General features: G+C 38.7%; 2 protein-coding genes across 3 annotated transcripts in view; both read right to left on the bottom strand.

The window, feature by feature from the left end:
- LOC127439835 (rho guanine nucleotide exchange factor 12-like) overlaps positions 1-2,767 on the bottom strand; it is a 130,094-nt gene extending 127,327 nt beyond the window's left edge. For both annotated transcript variants that reach the window (XM_051696067.1, XM_051696066.1), the window contains exon 1: positions 1,313-2,767. In XM_051696067.1, the coding sequence (XP_051552027.1) occupies positions 1,313-1,344 (32 nt within the window). In that variant the 5' untranslated portion in view covers positions 1,345-2,767. The remainder of the gene's footprint in view (positions 1-1,312) is intronic.
- Positions 2,768-5,371: 2,604 nt separating this feature from the next.
- LOC127439900 (TLC domain-containing protein 5) lies at positions 5,372-9,262 on the bottom strand. Its single transcript, XM_051696198.1, has 3 exons — positions 9,066-9,262; positions 8,623-8,825; positions 5,372-7,016 (listed from the first exon to the last, which is right to left on the bottom strand). The coding sequence occupies exons 2-3, from the start codon at positions 8,816-8,818 to the stop codon at positions 6,484-6,486; spliced, it is 729 nt and encodes a 242-aa protein (XP_051552158.1). The 5' UTR covers positions 8,819-8,825; positions 9,066-9,262; the 3' UTR covers positions 5,372-6,483.
- Between the last annotated feature and the right edge of the window lie 5,238 nt (positions 9,263-14,500).

Consider the following 14,500-nt stretch of genomic DNA (forward strand, 5'->3'; position numbering starts at 1 on the left):
ATGACTTTCTTTCTTCTGTTGAACACAAACGAAGATTTTTAGAAGAATATTTCAGCTCTGTTGGTCCTTTCAATGCAAGTGAATGGTGACCAAAACTTTGAAGCTCCAAAAAGCACATGAAGGCAGCACAAAAGTAATCTATAAGACTCCCGTGGTTTAATCCATGTCTTCAGAAACAATATGATAAGTCTGGGTAAGAAACAGACCAATATTTAAAGTCCTTTTTTACTATACATCTCCACCTTTGACCAGCCCCAATCAATAGGTGGTGATATGCATAAAGACGACACTTCTGAAGACCTGGATTTAACCACTGGAGTCGTATGGATTACTTTTATGTTTCCTTTCTGTGATTTTTGGAGCTTCTAAGTTCTGGTCACCATTCACTTGCATTGAAAGGACCAACAGAGCTGAGATATTCTTAAAATCTTCTTTTGTGTTCAATATACTGTATTGTATACTGTTCATTGTATATTATTATTGTATATTGTGTTGTGTAATTACATGTATGTTAGATGTGTAAATTGTGTTATGTACTCTGATGTTATTGTAAATTGGTATATGTCTTTATCACTGTCATGACTGCTATGCTGATCGGAACTGCACCCAAGACTTTCACTCACTGTTGCACTTGTGTATATGGTTGTGTGACAAAGTGATTTGATTTGATTTTGATTTGCTGAAGAAAGAAAGTCACACATCTGGGATGGCCTGAGGGTGAGTAAATGAGAGAGTTTTCATCTTTGGGTGAACTATCCCTTTAACCATGGTTTTATTACAGTAATACTGTAGTAACCATGACCATAGTAACCATGGTTATTTTAGCGATTACTATGGTTTACTATAAATACCATGGTTAAACTATGGTGACAGTAGCAAAACTATGGTTATGGTTAATTATGGTTAATCATAAGGGACATTGATAGTATCAGATGGGAATACCATGATACTCTGAAATATATGCTGAATGATTACCATATCCATATACCAAGGTATTTTACATGGTATCTAAGGTACATCACAGTAAACATGACTGATTTCTATATTAATATGCAAAGTTATTTACATAAGGTACTTGGTAAAATTCCACGGTATTACCATGTCCAAAATACATGGTGTGATCATAGTACATCTTTACTGAATTGATCCTGTGGCTGTCTGTGTTATACTCCCACGAGAACAGTGAAGCCTGAAGTAAATGTGATGTTGAAGCCTCAATAATGCAATGTTTGGTATACAGATAAACAGTGTCATCACTTAGGCAAACATTATCATATAAACACAACTGTGTAAATATTATGTCATCAATTACCTCTCAGCAAGCGTGGACTGTGTGCCGCTCATTGGGCTTTCCTTTCTTGATTTTCTTCAGCTCTTATCCAATCAGCATTTTACCATGGTAAAACACCTTTACGTTTGAAAGAAGAAACAATAAACAACAACAACAGGCGGGAGGCGCTTTGACAGTTCGTCTGTATATGTGCAGGAATGTCTTCTCCTCTTGAATAGAAGCACAAGATTATGTGTGATATTCCCACGGATTGTCTGTCTTGGTTGTAGTAGTCTGAGTCATTTGACAGTGGCTCTTAAAGAGAGCACAAACGCAAATCGATGCTAAACTCAAACACACATTCAGCAGTCTTTAATCTGAATGCACACTCGTATTGCACACAGATGATCAATGGAGACAACTCTTTCTGTCTGTCTGTCTGTCTGTCATTAGCCTACAGCCAAAATGCCTCTACACGGACCGACAGATTTCCCGCTTTGCCTGTGTGGATACAGTCGCATTTGTCGATCCCAACCGAAGCTGGAATAACGACAGCGAAACAATCTGCTGTTAATATGTTGCCTTAGAAATTAAACAGATTGTGCGGTTGCATGTCGAGAGAGTCCAGTGGTCTTCAGTCATTCAGTGGAAATGTTACAGTCCCAAATGTTACTTTGTACGTCTCGACGGTTTTCTATCATTTCCCCCCATTGAAATACTTCCAATTCGGCATTCCTAAAGTGAAGCTAATTCCATACGCGGAATTCTCAGTACTGTAAAAACACGTCGGTTTGCGGTACAGATTGCACAACCAACTGTATCGGTATTGTAACACTAAAGAAAGTCGGTAAACTAAATGTACTTTATTTTTAGGCCCTTAAACACGCTGAATGGACTTTTTTTTCACCAGAAGAATGTGTCTGGTCACTCCAATCTCTGTAAATTTACTCAAAGGATTGATTTAAACAGTCATACGGTCCAGTCTTTCATTGTAATTCCGTCCCTAGGTAGTCCAACTTCCAAAAACAAAAACAAAACATTTTCCGTCAGAAAACGTTTAAAATCCTTTGATGTTTGCGCGAGGGACGGGCTCATATGCAGCGGTGTAGTTCCCAGTTCAGGAATTCCGTTCAAAAAGGTTTTGTTTCAAAGCCGCAACGAAATCAAATCCAAACTCGACGGATGTGCAACACATATTTTCCTCCTGCGAGAGAATTCCCCTCGTTTCTGGAATGATTTGTTCGGAAACTTTGTCTTAGTCGGGTCCTTCCCTTCTTGTCTCCATGTTTTCCGAAATTCAGTAGTTTTTCGGCCGTTCTTTTTTCACTAAAATTGGAAGACAACGAATTCTGTCACTAAAAACGCAAAGAAAGAAAACACGCACACACAAACTTATGTGCTGTTATGTGTGGCGGTTTCGCGTGTTACGAAGAATAAAAACGTTTAAGAGAAGAAATAATCACAGATAATTCCCGACTTCCAGTCAAATTACATCCCCGATTCCTACGCGTGCGACGCTTCACCGCTTTACCATGGCGTATCCTTCCGCTAACCCTTCAGCAAGATCGTTTCCTAAGTGTTTGTAGACTTCTATTTTATTGTTAATAATAACAATAATAGGGTACAACAGGGCAAAAGGACCCCCGGAGTAAAAAGGCACATTTTGACTTTATTTACTTGACTTTATAGACTTTAATATCCAAAGTTTTCCAATAACTGTCCAATAAGTGAAAGGATAGTATTAGCCTCCCTGTTGCAACACATTGATTATCTTAAGTGTCATGAATAGAATTATTATGAAAATATGTTCAAGGTGGGCTCACCTTGACTGATCTGATCACAATGGAGATTTGTTTATAGAATGATTCAAGTGTTATGAAATGCCAGATGTGATTGAAATTAACAGGAAATGGTAAAACTTTTTCTAAAGTATTTATTTCGAATATCCTGTCTTAATTTGTCACTCAAAAAGCATCATGTTGTCTCAAAATTATTTGCATAAATTGACAAATTTTGCACTATAACTATTGCCCCTGTAGTTGCACGTTTTATTTATTTTTATTAATGTTTATTATTATTATTATTATTTAATTTTTTTATTTATTTACACATTAAATATCAGTCATGGTCATATGTTGTGCTTTCCATATTATGGAGCAACAGAGACAATGGTAAGGTTTATCAGTTAAATTGAATTACCATAAGATGAGGATCAAAATTAAACAGAAATAAAAATTAAATCAGATTTAAGAGAAAAAGATACACTGATACACACTAGCAGAGCTGTGATATAGTTGGCTGCACAGACTAATTTAAATATATTGCGCCATCTAGTGGTTAAATTAACATGATACCAACGTGCCAAATAAAACAATAAAATAAAATAAAAATAATAAAACAAAGCACACACACACACACACACACAAACTAATTTGGTATTTATTTACAATTTCATGTTCGACTAAAAATGTCATTAGTTTGCACACTTTTCAAATCTATGAATGAGGATAATCCAATGTTTATAATGGTAACATTTACAAAGGTCTGTGTAAAGGATGCTGTTGTTGGCAGTGTTTTGGGGTCTTACAAAGAACATTTAAAATAAAATAAAATGAAATAAATATATAGTGTTGAAAATAAAAACAAGCAGAAGTCAAAATATTAAAAAAAAAAAATAAAAAAAAATCCAAGCTGTAGGCCTAGAGAATATTTTGACTTACACCATACTTCCTTTTAATAATCAGGCCAACAAGAATTAAGTTAGTTAATAAATAGCATAATCAACTGCACACAGCTGTATATAGTAAATCTGATAACAATCATAGTTTTCTGTTCTGTGTTTATACATGATCAAATAAAGCTTTGCATTTCTTTTTCCACCAGTGTTCATCTGCTGTTTGAAAACAGTGGCCTGTACAATTAGTCATTTACAGGTTCCTTAATGCTGTTCTGTTCTGTAAATAGAGCCTTTGTTATTTTGACGTAACGGAGGTCTATTCAAGGTGTTGTGCTCAAAATAATTATGTGTCAATAATAATGGCTCAGTAGCTTTGTTTAAGGATGTGCGGAAATGAATCATACAGTAAGCTGGTGATATCTGCAAAAGATTGCTGGTAAAATTACCTTGTGCAGGAAAACCCCTGAAATCAGCAGAGTGTGCGGAGGTGGTTTGATCTAAGAAAAATCAGGAATCATAAGTATCATAAGAGCAGCTTCTTAGCTTCTTGTTCCGCACTATCTCTTCACAATATGTTATGTTGGAGGACCTTTAATCACAAGCTTATTCCACCATGGAACTCTAAGAAATACTCCTGAGGCTCCTATCTGCCGGTTGTGACGTCTCCATGATGTGATCACCTGCAAGTTACTCTTGTATGGACGAGCATTGACGTTGCACAAGCACATCCTCTCTCATTCAGGCTCAATATTGCATTAGGAGATTTCCACCATGTGTGTAATACACTGTTCTGTTTCATTGCACTGTTTTAGGGCTCAACAATAAGAATGGCCCGATGGCCCAGGGCCAGTGTGAGAAAGTTTGATGGAACTGTCACTTGCCCAATCGGGCCATTACTGCATTGTCACTACATCTTATGTATGTTGATTATGCACATGTGTTTTTATGTCTTGCAAACGTAAACATTTGGTATTCTGCGAGATACACTGTTTTTGCAAATTTAACTGAATAAAATGTCAGCCAGGTAACATTATCTAGTTGGTTGATAGATCTGGCTGGTTCAAATAGCAAGAATGATTTGTGATAGTCTGAGAAGCATCAGTTAGATTTTGTCAGAAATTTAAAAACAATTCATGGTATACTATCACTTTCCAGCAAAAGCTTTCCAGTGTTTTTACAAACCTTATAAACATAATAAATTATTGTAAATTGTTAGTTTTTTGTTTCTTTGTTTAAAAAACATTTAATGGGTCATTGACAGATAAGGTTGTCTGAGATGACAAATATGAGAAATCTTTAAAAAAAATCTAGTTTTAAAACACTAGAAATGTAGAAGTGTAATCTCTGTGCTGTTGTTTTCATACATTTTTGAAAAACATTTATAGCATTTTCTAAAAAAAAAAAAAAAAAAAGTGGTGTAACAATCATGTAAAATGTATTAAAATACTCTCCTTGCACCTTGAATACATGGAGAGTGTACACAAATTAAAAATATAATTTTTACAAATGTCATGGATTTTGGGTCACAAACATAAAGTGTTTCTCCATTCGACTTAAACAGAATGTGCCTTAAAAATGTAAAAATGTCTGATTTTGTTTTTTAACTTCATACACATTCATTGGGGGCCAAATAGGTTTTCTGTGTTTTATGGCTTTTTGTCATATGACAGCAGAATTGCTATGGCATGTTGGTTAAACAATCTGACTTGTTTAAAACAAAGTAGTTTCTCTGCTAATTTTCTTTAAGAAATAATAATAAATGATTACTCCAAACAACTTTTGCCAACGTTTATTTATTTTTTCTCAAGAATTTCAGCTTTTAACAAGACATTTATGTATATATGTATGTATTTATTTTTTATTTTTTTATTTATTTTACTGTCTTGGGACAGTTACACCACTTTTATTTTGACTTCTGACGCCAGAATAAAAATAAATAAAAAATATCAAATGACTTTGAATTCAGAAATTAAAAATATGTTCATGTTAGTAGAGGTGTATTCAAGTAATTGTTTTTGTGTTCATTTCATTACTAATGTATTTTTGGATAACCTTTATCCAGACAATATATATATATATATATAGTATAAAATATAATACTAAATACTAAAATCAAGCACTTTAGATTTTAGGTAGCACTTTACAGGTAGGTTTTATTTGTTAACATTAGTTAACTACATTTGTTAACATGAACTAACTTTTACAGCACTTATAACTCATTAACATTTACCGATTCTTCTGATTCTGCCAGACTGACCTTGAAACTGTCAACATTGCCCCCCTAAACATGCAAGTGTCCCACTAAAGATCGCATCCTATTACCGTCCCTGCCTAATGCATTAACAGATGTTAACAAATCAACCTTATTGTAAAGTGTTAACCAAAATCCTTACTGTTGAGCCTTGTACAGTATGTGTATGTATAGTTGTTTTTTTGTGCACCGTGTTTTGGTTTTGTGTTAATAAGGTCTATCTACTACACATATATATTTAGTTATACAAGTTATGCAAATGTTGCAGCACAAATGCAGAATGGTCTATTGCACTTTAGTAGCATGTCCATTGGCATCATCCAGTTTGTACTGTTCTTTCCATTGCCTGTATTTGGTTCGAGTTTTGCGGCAGGCAAAGCGTGCAATGTCTACCATGAAGATCCACGACAGGGAGTAAATAGCCACCCCACCTACTTTCACGACTAGTGATGGCTTTGGAGAGGTTAACTCACAGTACAGCATTCTGCTCCCAACACCGATCCTCACCGAGGCAAACAAAACAATGAAGAGCAGGTCCACCACATCTCCAGCTAAACTATCATAGAGGCCCATACGCTTCAGGAACCAGCGGGCCTGCAAGAGCGGGTTGGTAATCTCACTGCCGAAGAGAACGGCACAGGTCTCGATGCCTGACTCGCCCAGTCCCAGAGCAAGCAGGATCCCAAGGATGCTCATGGTGTGGTGGGCCAGCATCACTGGACCCTCTGTACGGAAGTACACACACCAAGCCATATCAAAGAGGAAGTATCCCAGGCTGAGGACCAGAGCCAGGATCTGGAGAGATGTGTTTTCAGTGCCTGGCAACAAGAGCAGTCTGAAGTCAGATCCAATGAATTCCTGAAGGGTTTATTCAACGTGGCCGACGATTCAGAAATTAACTTTTTTTTTTTAAATAAAGGACAATATTTGCCCCTTGGAAATGATTTTACATTTATGAGGGCATAGTTTTTATAATATAAGACACAGCATGTTGTCCATTTATGTCAAATATTTAAACTGAATTATTAATTAAAAAGGTCTCTACAGTGTCTATACCTATGATGTAAATTTACCAATAATAGATCTATAACTAAATAGACCTTGAATAGAATATTATGAAATATATCAAATCTAAATATGGGTGTTTCTTCAATTTCAGGCCCTTTCAGCCCTGTGAATTTCAAGACGGTAGAATACCATTAAAACATTTTCACACTCTCACTTATTATTTAATTTGACACTAACAATGTCTAACAGTGTATGTACCTGCATTGCAGTAAATGAATGTCATTTTTGCGTTTTATTTAATAAAATAAAAAGTAAAATAAAATCCTGCAACAGTGTGATGGAAATTACATTTTTAACAGTGTTTAAATAAAATGGCTTTGTATCCTAAATACACAGAATTAAATGAAATTTTTGCATAATTTGGCAAAATTAGAACTTGATTGGAAATGACTGAAAACATAATATACAGAATGTTTCTACACAGTATATACAGTATACAGCTGAGCCCCACCTTAGATATGGTCTGTATTGGTGCGAATGAAAGCACTAGCTCACCTGATAGAGTGTTGGACTTAGGACTCAGAAGACCACGGTCCAAGCTTAGAAAAACATGCAAGCTCACACGTGGGATGAAAGTGTCATAGAAGCCTCAGAAATGACGTGGTTGCTTCAGAAAATATGCTTTTCAATTGGCTTTTGTATTTAAAACACTATCGCTTTAGTGTAAGGATGTCTGTTAACCTCTCGTTTATCTTTTTGAAGACTATTGGTTAGGTTTAGGCTAAAGTGCCAGGTTAGGGAGGTACGTTTTAATCATTAAAACATCCATTCACCTTAAAACTTCTGATTACATTATCATTTCAACTGCTTTCAGCGCCCCACGCTGGACATTTCACTGGGAAACTACAGCCAAATGTGTTATACAGCATGGTCATGTAAATTTCATGTGATCAGACTGAGATTTTTGGTGCTTTTCCTTGCAAAATGTATGGGTGGTTGCCAGTGCATTGCTATGGGGCTGATAAGGTACTGTATTCTGAATGGTGTTTACTATGGTATTCTTGATGGTTTCTTACTATAGTCCAAGTCACAAGAATTATTCTGGTACCCAGATGTGCCTCGGATCCCTCCTTCAATGTAAAGTCTATGTGATTTTTCAACTATTTTAATGTCTACCAGGCTTAATTCTAAAGTCTAATCGCTTAGAAAAGTAATTCAGACAATTTAAGATATCATTCATGATCATAGTATGTTATCTTACATGTGAGATGGGCTATACAAAGACGTTTAAGACTTGGAATTGTTGAAAAACCCCTAACCCACATTATAAGCAATAGTAATAGTGATGCTTGCCATCAATAATTTGTAATGCTTAAAAAAAAAAAAAATCAAAAACAGGGATGAAGGAGAACTCACCTGGGTGTGTGAACGGCCATGGCCCAGCAATGAACCCAATATAGGCAGTCACACATACTATCAGGATGCCATGGAGCAGAGTTACCAGTCTGCAGTTCCACTCGTTATCTCTCTCACTATTTAAATGACACAGCAACAAGTACAGAAAGAGCCAGCCAATCAGGCTGCAACTCATCTCCACAATGAATAAGGGCATCTCTACACTGGAAAGTCAAAATATATAGAAATGTTAATAAGACACATTATATGTGCAGTGCCAGTATTGCTGACTGCATACAATTAATAGGCCTGAAGATGAATGCATCAACAATTTTGACTTTGACACTACATTGGCAATGGCACTGATTTAGATGTAATTTCTTCAGATGTATTACTAATGACTATCATCTCAATTGTGTGAGTTAATTGCTCATATGTATTTTGCAGAGATTCGATTAACAAACCTTAAATAAAGTTCAACACGTGTATGAACCAAAACATCCTTCAAGCTCAACGCTGCTTGCTAACTCCATGAAAGCAGTTCCAGGCTCTGCAGCATTGTCAAGTCGTCCAGTTGCATGTGACATCTCCAGACATGCACTCAGCAATGTTTACAGAAAATTCCTTTCTGCCCAAAAGTGGCCTGACACAGTAGACACAATCACAGCCTTACAATGCTTCTGATCGCTCACTTCCTCTTCTCTATGCGGCTTCAAGCAGCTTAAGCCTCTTATGAGATTAGACTCTTTACTCCCAATATGCCCCATCCCAGCTAAATTCCTAACAACATGGAGCCATTTGTCTGCCCATCCTATGGACTAACAGTGGGAAGATTTGTGCTCTTCTAAACTTCCAACAGTTTAATTTAGTTCAAGCTCTACCATAGTAAGGAGGGAAGTGGGAAATGGATCAAGTAGGAAAGTATAGCGCAATGTCATTTATTGTATCAGTTACTGGGTGAGCCTTACCGACATGGCATAGGATTACTGTGATAGACAGCGTACTAACAAATGAGATTGAGATGTGCTTCTGCTAATAGTGCAACGCATACAGGCAAATACCATGCACAATTGGGTGTAGCAGTCATTTTAAAAGTGTGTGTGTGTGGGGGGGGGGGATGGGGGCACAGCTGTCAGTAGAAGGCTCACACAGACCCAAAACTTACAGTACAGTATTTATATGTAACAGGTTCAGGATGGGCAAGGAGGAGGAGGAGGGAACCGGCAGGACAGTCAACATAACTTTAATGACATAACTGAACTTAAAACAACATAAAACAAGCATAAACACACACAGCGCAGCCGCGTGTGTCTCTCTCTCTCCAGAACTGGCGTCTCCAGCTCCTCTTTATCTCTCTCTTCCGCTGATTAGTTGACTCAGCACCGGCCATGCACCCTCACGGCCCGGCCACGCCCTCCTCCTCGTCACACTCCTCCCCCGCCCGATTCAGGCCAGGGCACCATCCAGACTGGCCTTCTCCCCCCTGCCCATCTCTGGAGGGGAGACGCTGCCCTCCCAGCCGTTCCGCTAGCCGATGGTCCACCCCGCCTCCTGTGAACCTGGCGAGAGACGAGGGGTGGGAGAGGGGAGAGGGAAAGGGCGAACAGGATAGACAGAGAGAGAGGACAGAGAGAGAAAAACTTGCTTGCCGGTCCACAGCCACTCCTCCGCCCTCCACTCCTCCCCGGGTGGACGGCAACAGTTCCTCTGACTCCCGGCGGCCAGCCAGCACGACTCCTCTGTACCCTGGCGGACTGCCACGGCTCTTCCCCTGGCAGATGGCAGCACAAGGACCCCACGACAGCACATCCCTCCTCCTTCCCGGGTTTCGGCACCAATGTAACCGGTTCAGGATGGGCAAAGAGGAGGCAGGAACAGGTAGGACAGTCAACATAATTTTATTGATGTAAGTGAACTTAAAACAACATAAAACAAACACACGGCCACATGTGTCTCTCTCTCTCCCGAACTGGCATCTCCAGCTCCCCTTTATCACTCTCTCCCACTGATTAGTTGACTCAGCACCGGCTGTGCACCCTCACGGCCACGCCCTCCTCCTCGTCACAATATATTACAGTATATATGAATATACATGTCTGATAGAAGTATTATATTAATATATAAGTATTATATACTTGCGTATATTATATAATTGCGTAAATTATATATTTGTAGTATTTTAAAGATTCAAGTATTGCAAATTAAGTGCAAAATTCATTCAGATCCATTTAATGATTCGTTCAGTGACCATTTCTGGTGATGCCACCTGGTGATGTCTTGTGTGAAATGAGTTAGTCACTGAATCAACGATCAAAATACATTTTTAATCCTTTAAAATATGTATGTCTACAGACCTACAAAGAGACTTTGGTTGAGGATGCATTATAAGGATGAAGCAAATCTATCATTTCTCTACAGTTTGTGAGCTACTGAGCATGACTTTTATCAAAGCATAAAACAGTCTTATATTATTATGAGTTTCAATAATGCCCGTAAGTTTTCATTTATAAAAAAGCATGACTACTTATCTATTGACTTCAGTAAAATGCATGTGTTCTAAGAACACAGCAGATCTATCTTTTTTCTTACATTTGTCGACTGCACACCAACATAGAGGTGAAAAACAGGAGCTGATTTTAAAAATAGCTTTACATATTTAACACAGATCTAGTAATCTGCTTAAATTGGCAAAAATAACCAATCAAACTTTTAGCTCACAAACATAATGTAAAAAGCATAACTTAATGAAGACTCGTGCGCTGATATAAACTTCACGAACAATGTGTGCTTAAAAGAAGGATTGTCCTGTTTTTGTTTTCTGCAGTGCATTTCACGTAATGCTGCCAATCAAGAACGATATGCCGATAACTCTTTTGTGTTTTCCTCATCTCTAGATTATTAATTTAGATCGACATCAATGCTGATAAAAAACTTGGATAAATGAGCATTGTTTAAAGCAGCTTTGTAGAAATGAACGGAGCCGCGTTGATTAGACTGTCTGACTGACGGCCTATTACGTAAGGGCTGTTTCATGAAACTCACCTGTGATTGGCTGGATGGTCGCTTATTTTAGCCCAAAGTAACAAAACTCAAGGAATACTGTTGTAGCGCGGAGGGGGGTGGGGCCGGGCAGAATGACGGATGCCCGGACCCTAATCAGCCTGATGAGGCGAGCAAGGGATAAAGGCGACCGCAGACGGCAGCTCGAGAGAGAGAGAGAATTATGGGCAGCTGCCCTGTATGTGTTTGTGTGTCTTTTTATTTAATGAAATATTATTTACATTGTTAAGCCAGGTCTCGCCTCCTCCTTTCCCTTGTACCCCCTTTACATTGGTGCCGAAAACCCAGTAGGGAGGAGGGATGCCCATCGTAGAGTCCTCAACACTGCCGTCCACCCAGGGGAGTGCCGCTGCCATCTGCTGGGGGACGGAGTAGCCCGACCGCCTGGATGCGGGGAACGGCCGCCGTCCGCGAGGCGAGGAGGGACGGAACTCCCGACCGCCTGGAGCGATGGAGTCGCTGCCAGGGGTGGAGGAGTGTCCCCACATGCCGCCAGAAAAGCAGAGGGGCGTTCTGTCTGCTGGAGGTCGGAGGTTTGACTCCGGTCCGCCCAGGGAGGAGTGGCTGTCGTCCGCCTGAGAGGGTGGAGGAGTGACCGGGGACCACGCAACGGCGTATCAGAGACCCGGTGAGTGAGCTTTTTCTCTCTCTCCTCTCTCTCTCACGCTGTCGCTCCATGTAGGCCTTTCCCTCGCCTTTTTTTTGTTTGTTTGTTTTAGTTTTGTTTTCCCCTCCTGTGTCCTCCCAGGTCGAGGAAGGCGGGGATGACCTGCCGGCAGGTGGGGCGTAAGGCACGCCCCCCACCCTGGAGAGGAGGGACGGATGTACGTCATGCCGGGGGCTCCTCGGCAACGCAGGGAGGAGTGTAGCACGGAGGGGGGCGGATGATGGATGCCCAGACCCCAATCAGCCTGATGAGGCGAGCGAGGGATAAAGGCGACCGAAGACAGCAGCTCGAGAGAGAGAGTATTATGGGCAGCTGCCCTGTATATGTTTGTGTGTCTTTTTATTTAATTAAATATTATTTACATTGTTAAGCTGGTTCTCGCCTCCTCCTTTCCCTTGTACCCCCTTTACAACTGTATACAAACCCACCATTTGGACTCAGTATGGGTTTAGATTGGAAAAGTATAGGGGACCGAATTACCTTTTTTAAAGAGTGCAGGGGACATGTACCCCACATCCCCCCTGGCTGCTACACCCTTGATGCACATAACTATTCCAACAAAAGCAGCATTCTTGATTATTGTCAGTATTCTACATAACATTTCATGCATACTGAAGTCTTTTCTTCTTTTAATTGAAAGCTTTTTTTTGTTTTTGTTTTTTGCTCCTTGACAGGTGTATAGTCTCACACTGTAAAAAGCATTCTTTTGCCCTTGAAGTGTGTCCTGGGAGTGGGGGACACAGACAGGTATCTGAGTCCCAGCATTAATCCACATGCAGCTCAGCTATAATCTGACACTGAGGAAGATTATTACCTGCCAGCAGGACCTGGAGGAAATAATCAGTTTATTCATACAACAGATGTTTATTTTGTTAACTGCAGCATTATCAGTCTTAATTCATCAGTATACAATCAACATTTGGTTCAACCAAGAGGTTAGCCTCTGGATTTAAAATTAGTTGATAAACATGGCAATACAGGACCATACAAGTCATTAAGCAATGTTATTATTGACATCACTAACAAAAAGTACGCTACAATATAGAATAGTATCAATAGTGGATTTTGCCGATACGATAACTAAGGTGGTGGAAAAGGCAGATAACAGATTAATCGGCCGAAAGTTCTGAAATAGATTAATTGAATGTTAAGAAATTTTGTTGTCTTTCCTTACTGTGACGTGCACAGATAGAGAGGCTACAAGAGTCCAAAATGAGTAAAATCCCAGATGTGTGTTTGTTGCTCAACCAAAATCCCAATAATAACCAGAAAACTAATAATAATAAGATCTGGTTCATAACGTGGGATTTTTAATTATAAACAATCTTGAAAAAAAAATAGGGATTCTTATTTTGAAATGTATGTGCTTCCAACTCACATAAACAAACAAGCAAGGGTGTAGCCAGGAAATTACGTTTGGGTGGGCCTCAATAAAAATGGATGGGCCAAGTTTTTGCCCAATTTCTTTTTCTCCAAATTCTCCTTTGCAACAGAAATGCGGTGCATTCAAACTGTTCTTTCACACTTTCAAGCAGAATTCATGCATTTTTTAACTATTTTATAAATATATACTGTATTTGAAATCAAAAAATAGTCTCTAATATTCTGAGTGGGCCTGGGTCTAGTAGTTTGGGTGGGGTGGGGTGGGCACAAAACATGCACTCTTCCAGTCAACTACAATGTAGCAATAGCATCACTATAAAGTAAACACTGTTATGTGGGTTAATATACTGTATGAGCAGTAATTCATCATATATCTATCTATCTATCTATCTATCTATCTATCTATATATATATATATATATATATATATATATATATATATATATATGCTTAGTTTTTCTCCCAGGGCTGTTTGCATATAACAACTTCTAAGGATTAATATTTGCATATAACCTTGGTATACCCACTTGTTTTGCTGCATCAGAAGTCCATAATCTACTGTTGTATTTCCCTGTAACTGTGTTCAATTCTGTTTTGTAATTTGTGCATTATCACTTGAAATTTAACATTCCCTGCCCTTGACAACCATTGGCACCGCTGTCAGTGAGTGGACAGAGAGACTGTGGCACCTTATTTTAATTAGATTTTTATTGTTATTTGTTACTGTTTTATTATTATTATTTGTCTTGTCATTAATGCTTTGGCAATATTGTATGTAAACACAATCAT

This window comes from Myxocyprinus asiaticus, chromosome 4, assembly GCF_019703515.2.
Source record: "Myxocyprinus asiaticus isolate MX2 ecotype Aquarium Trade chromosome 4, UBuf_Myxa_2, whole genome shotgun sequence".
Lineage (NCBI taxonomy): Eukaryota > Metazoa > Chordata > Actinopteri > Cypriniformes > Catostomidae > Myxocyprinus > Myxocyprinus asiaticus.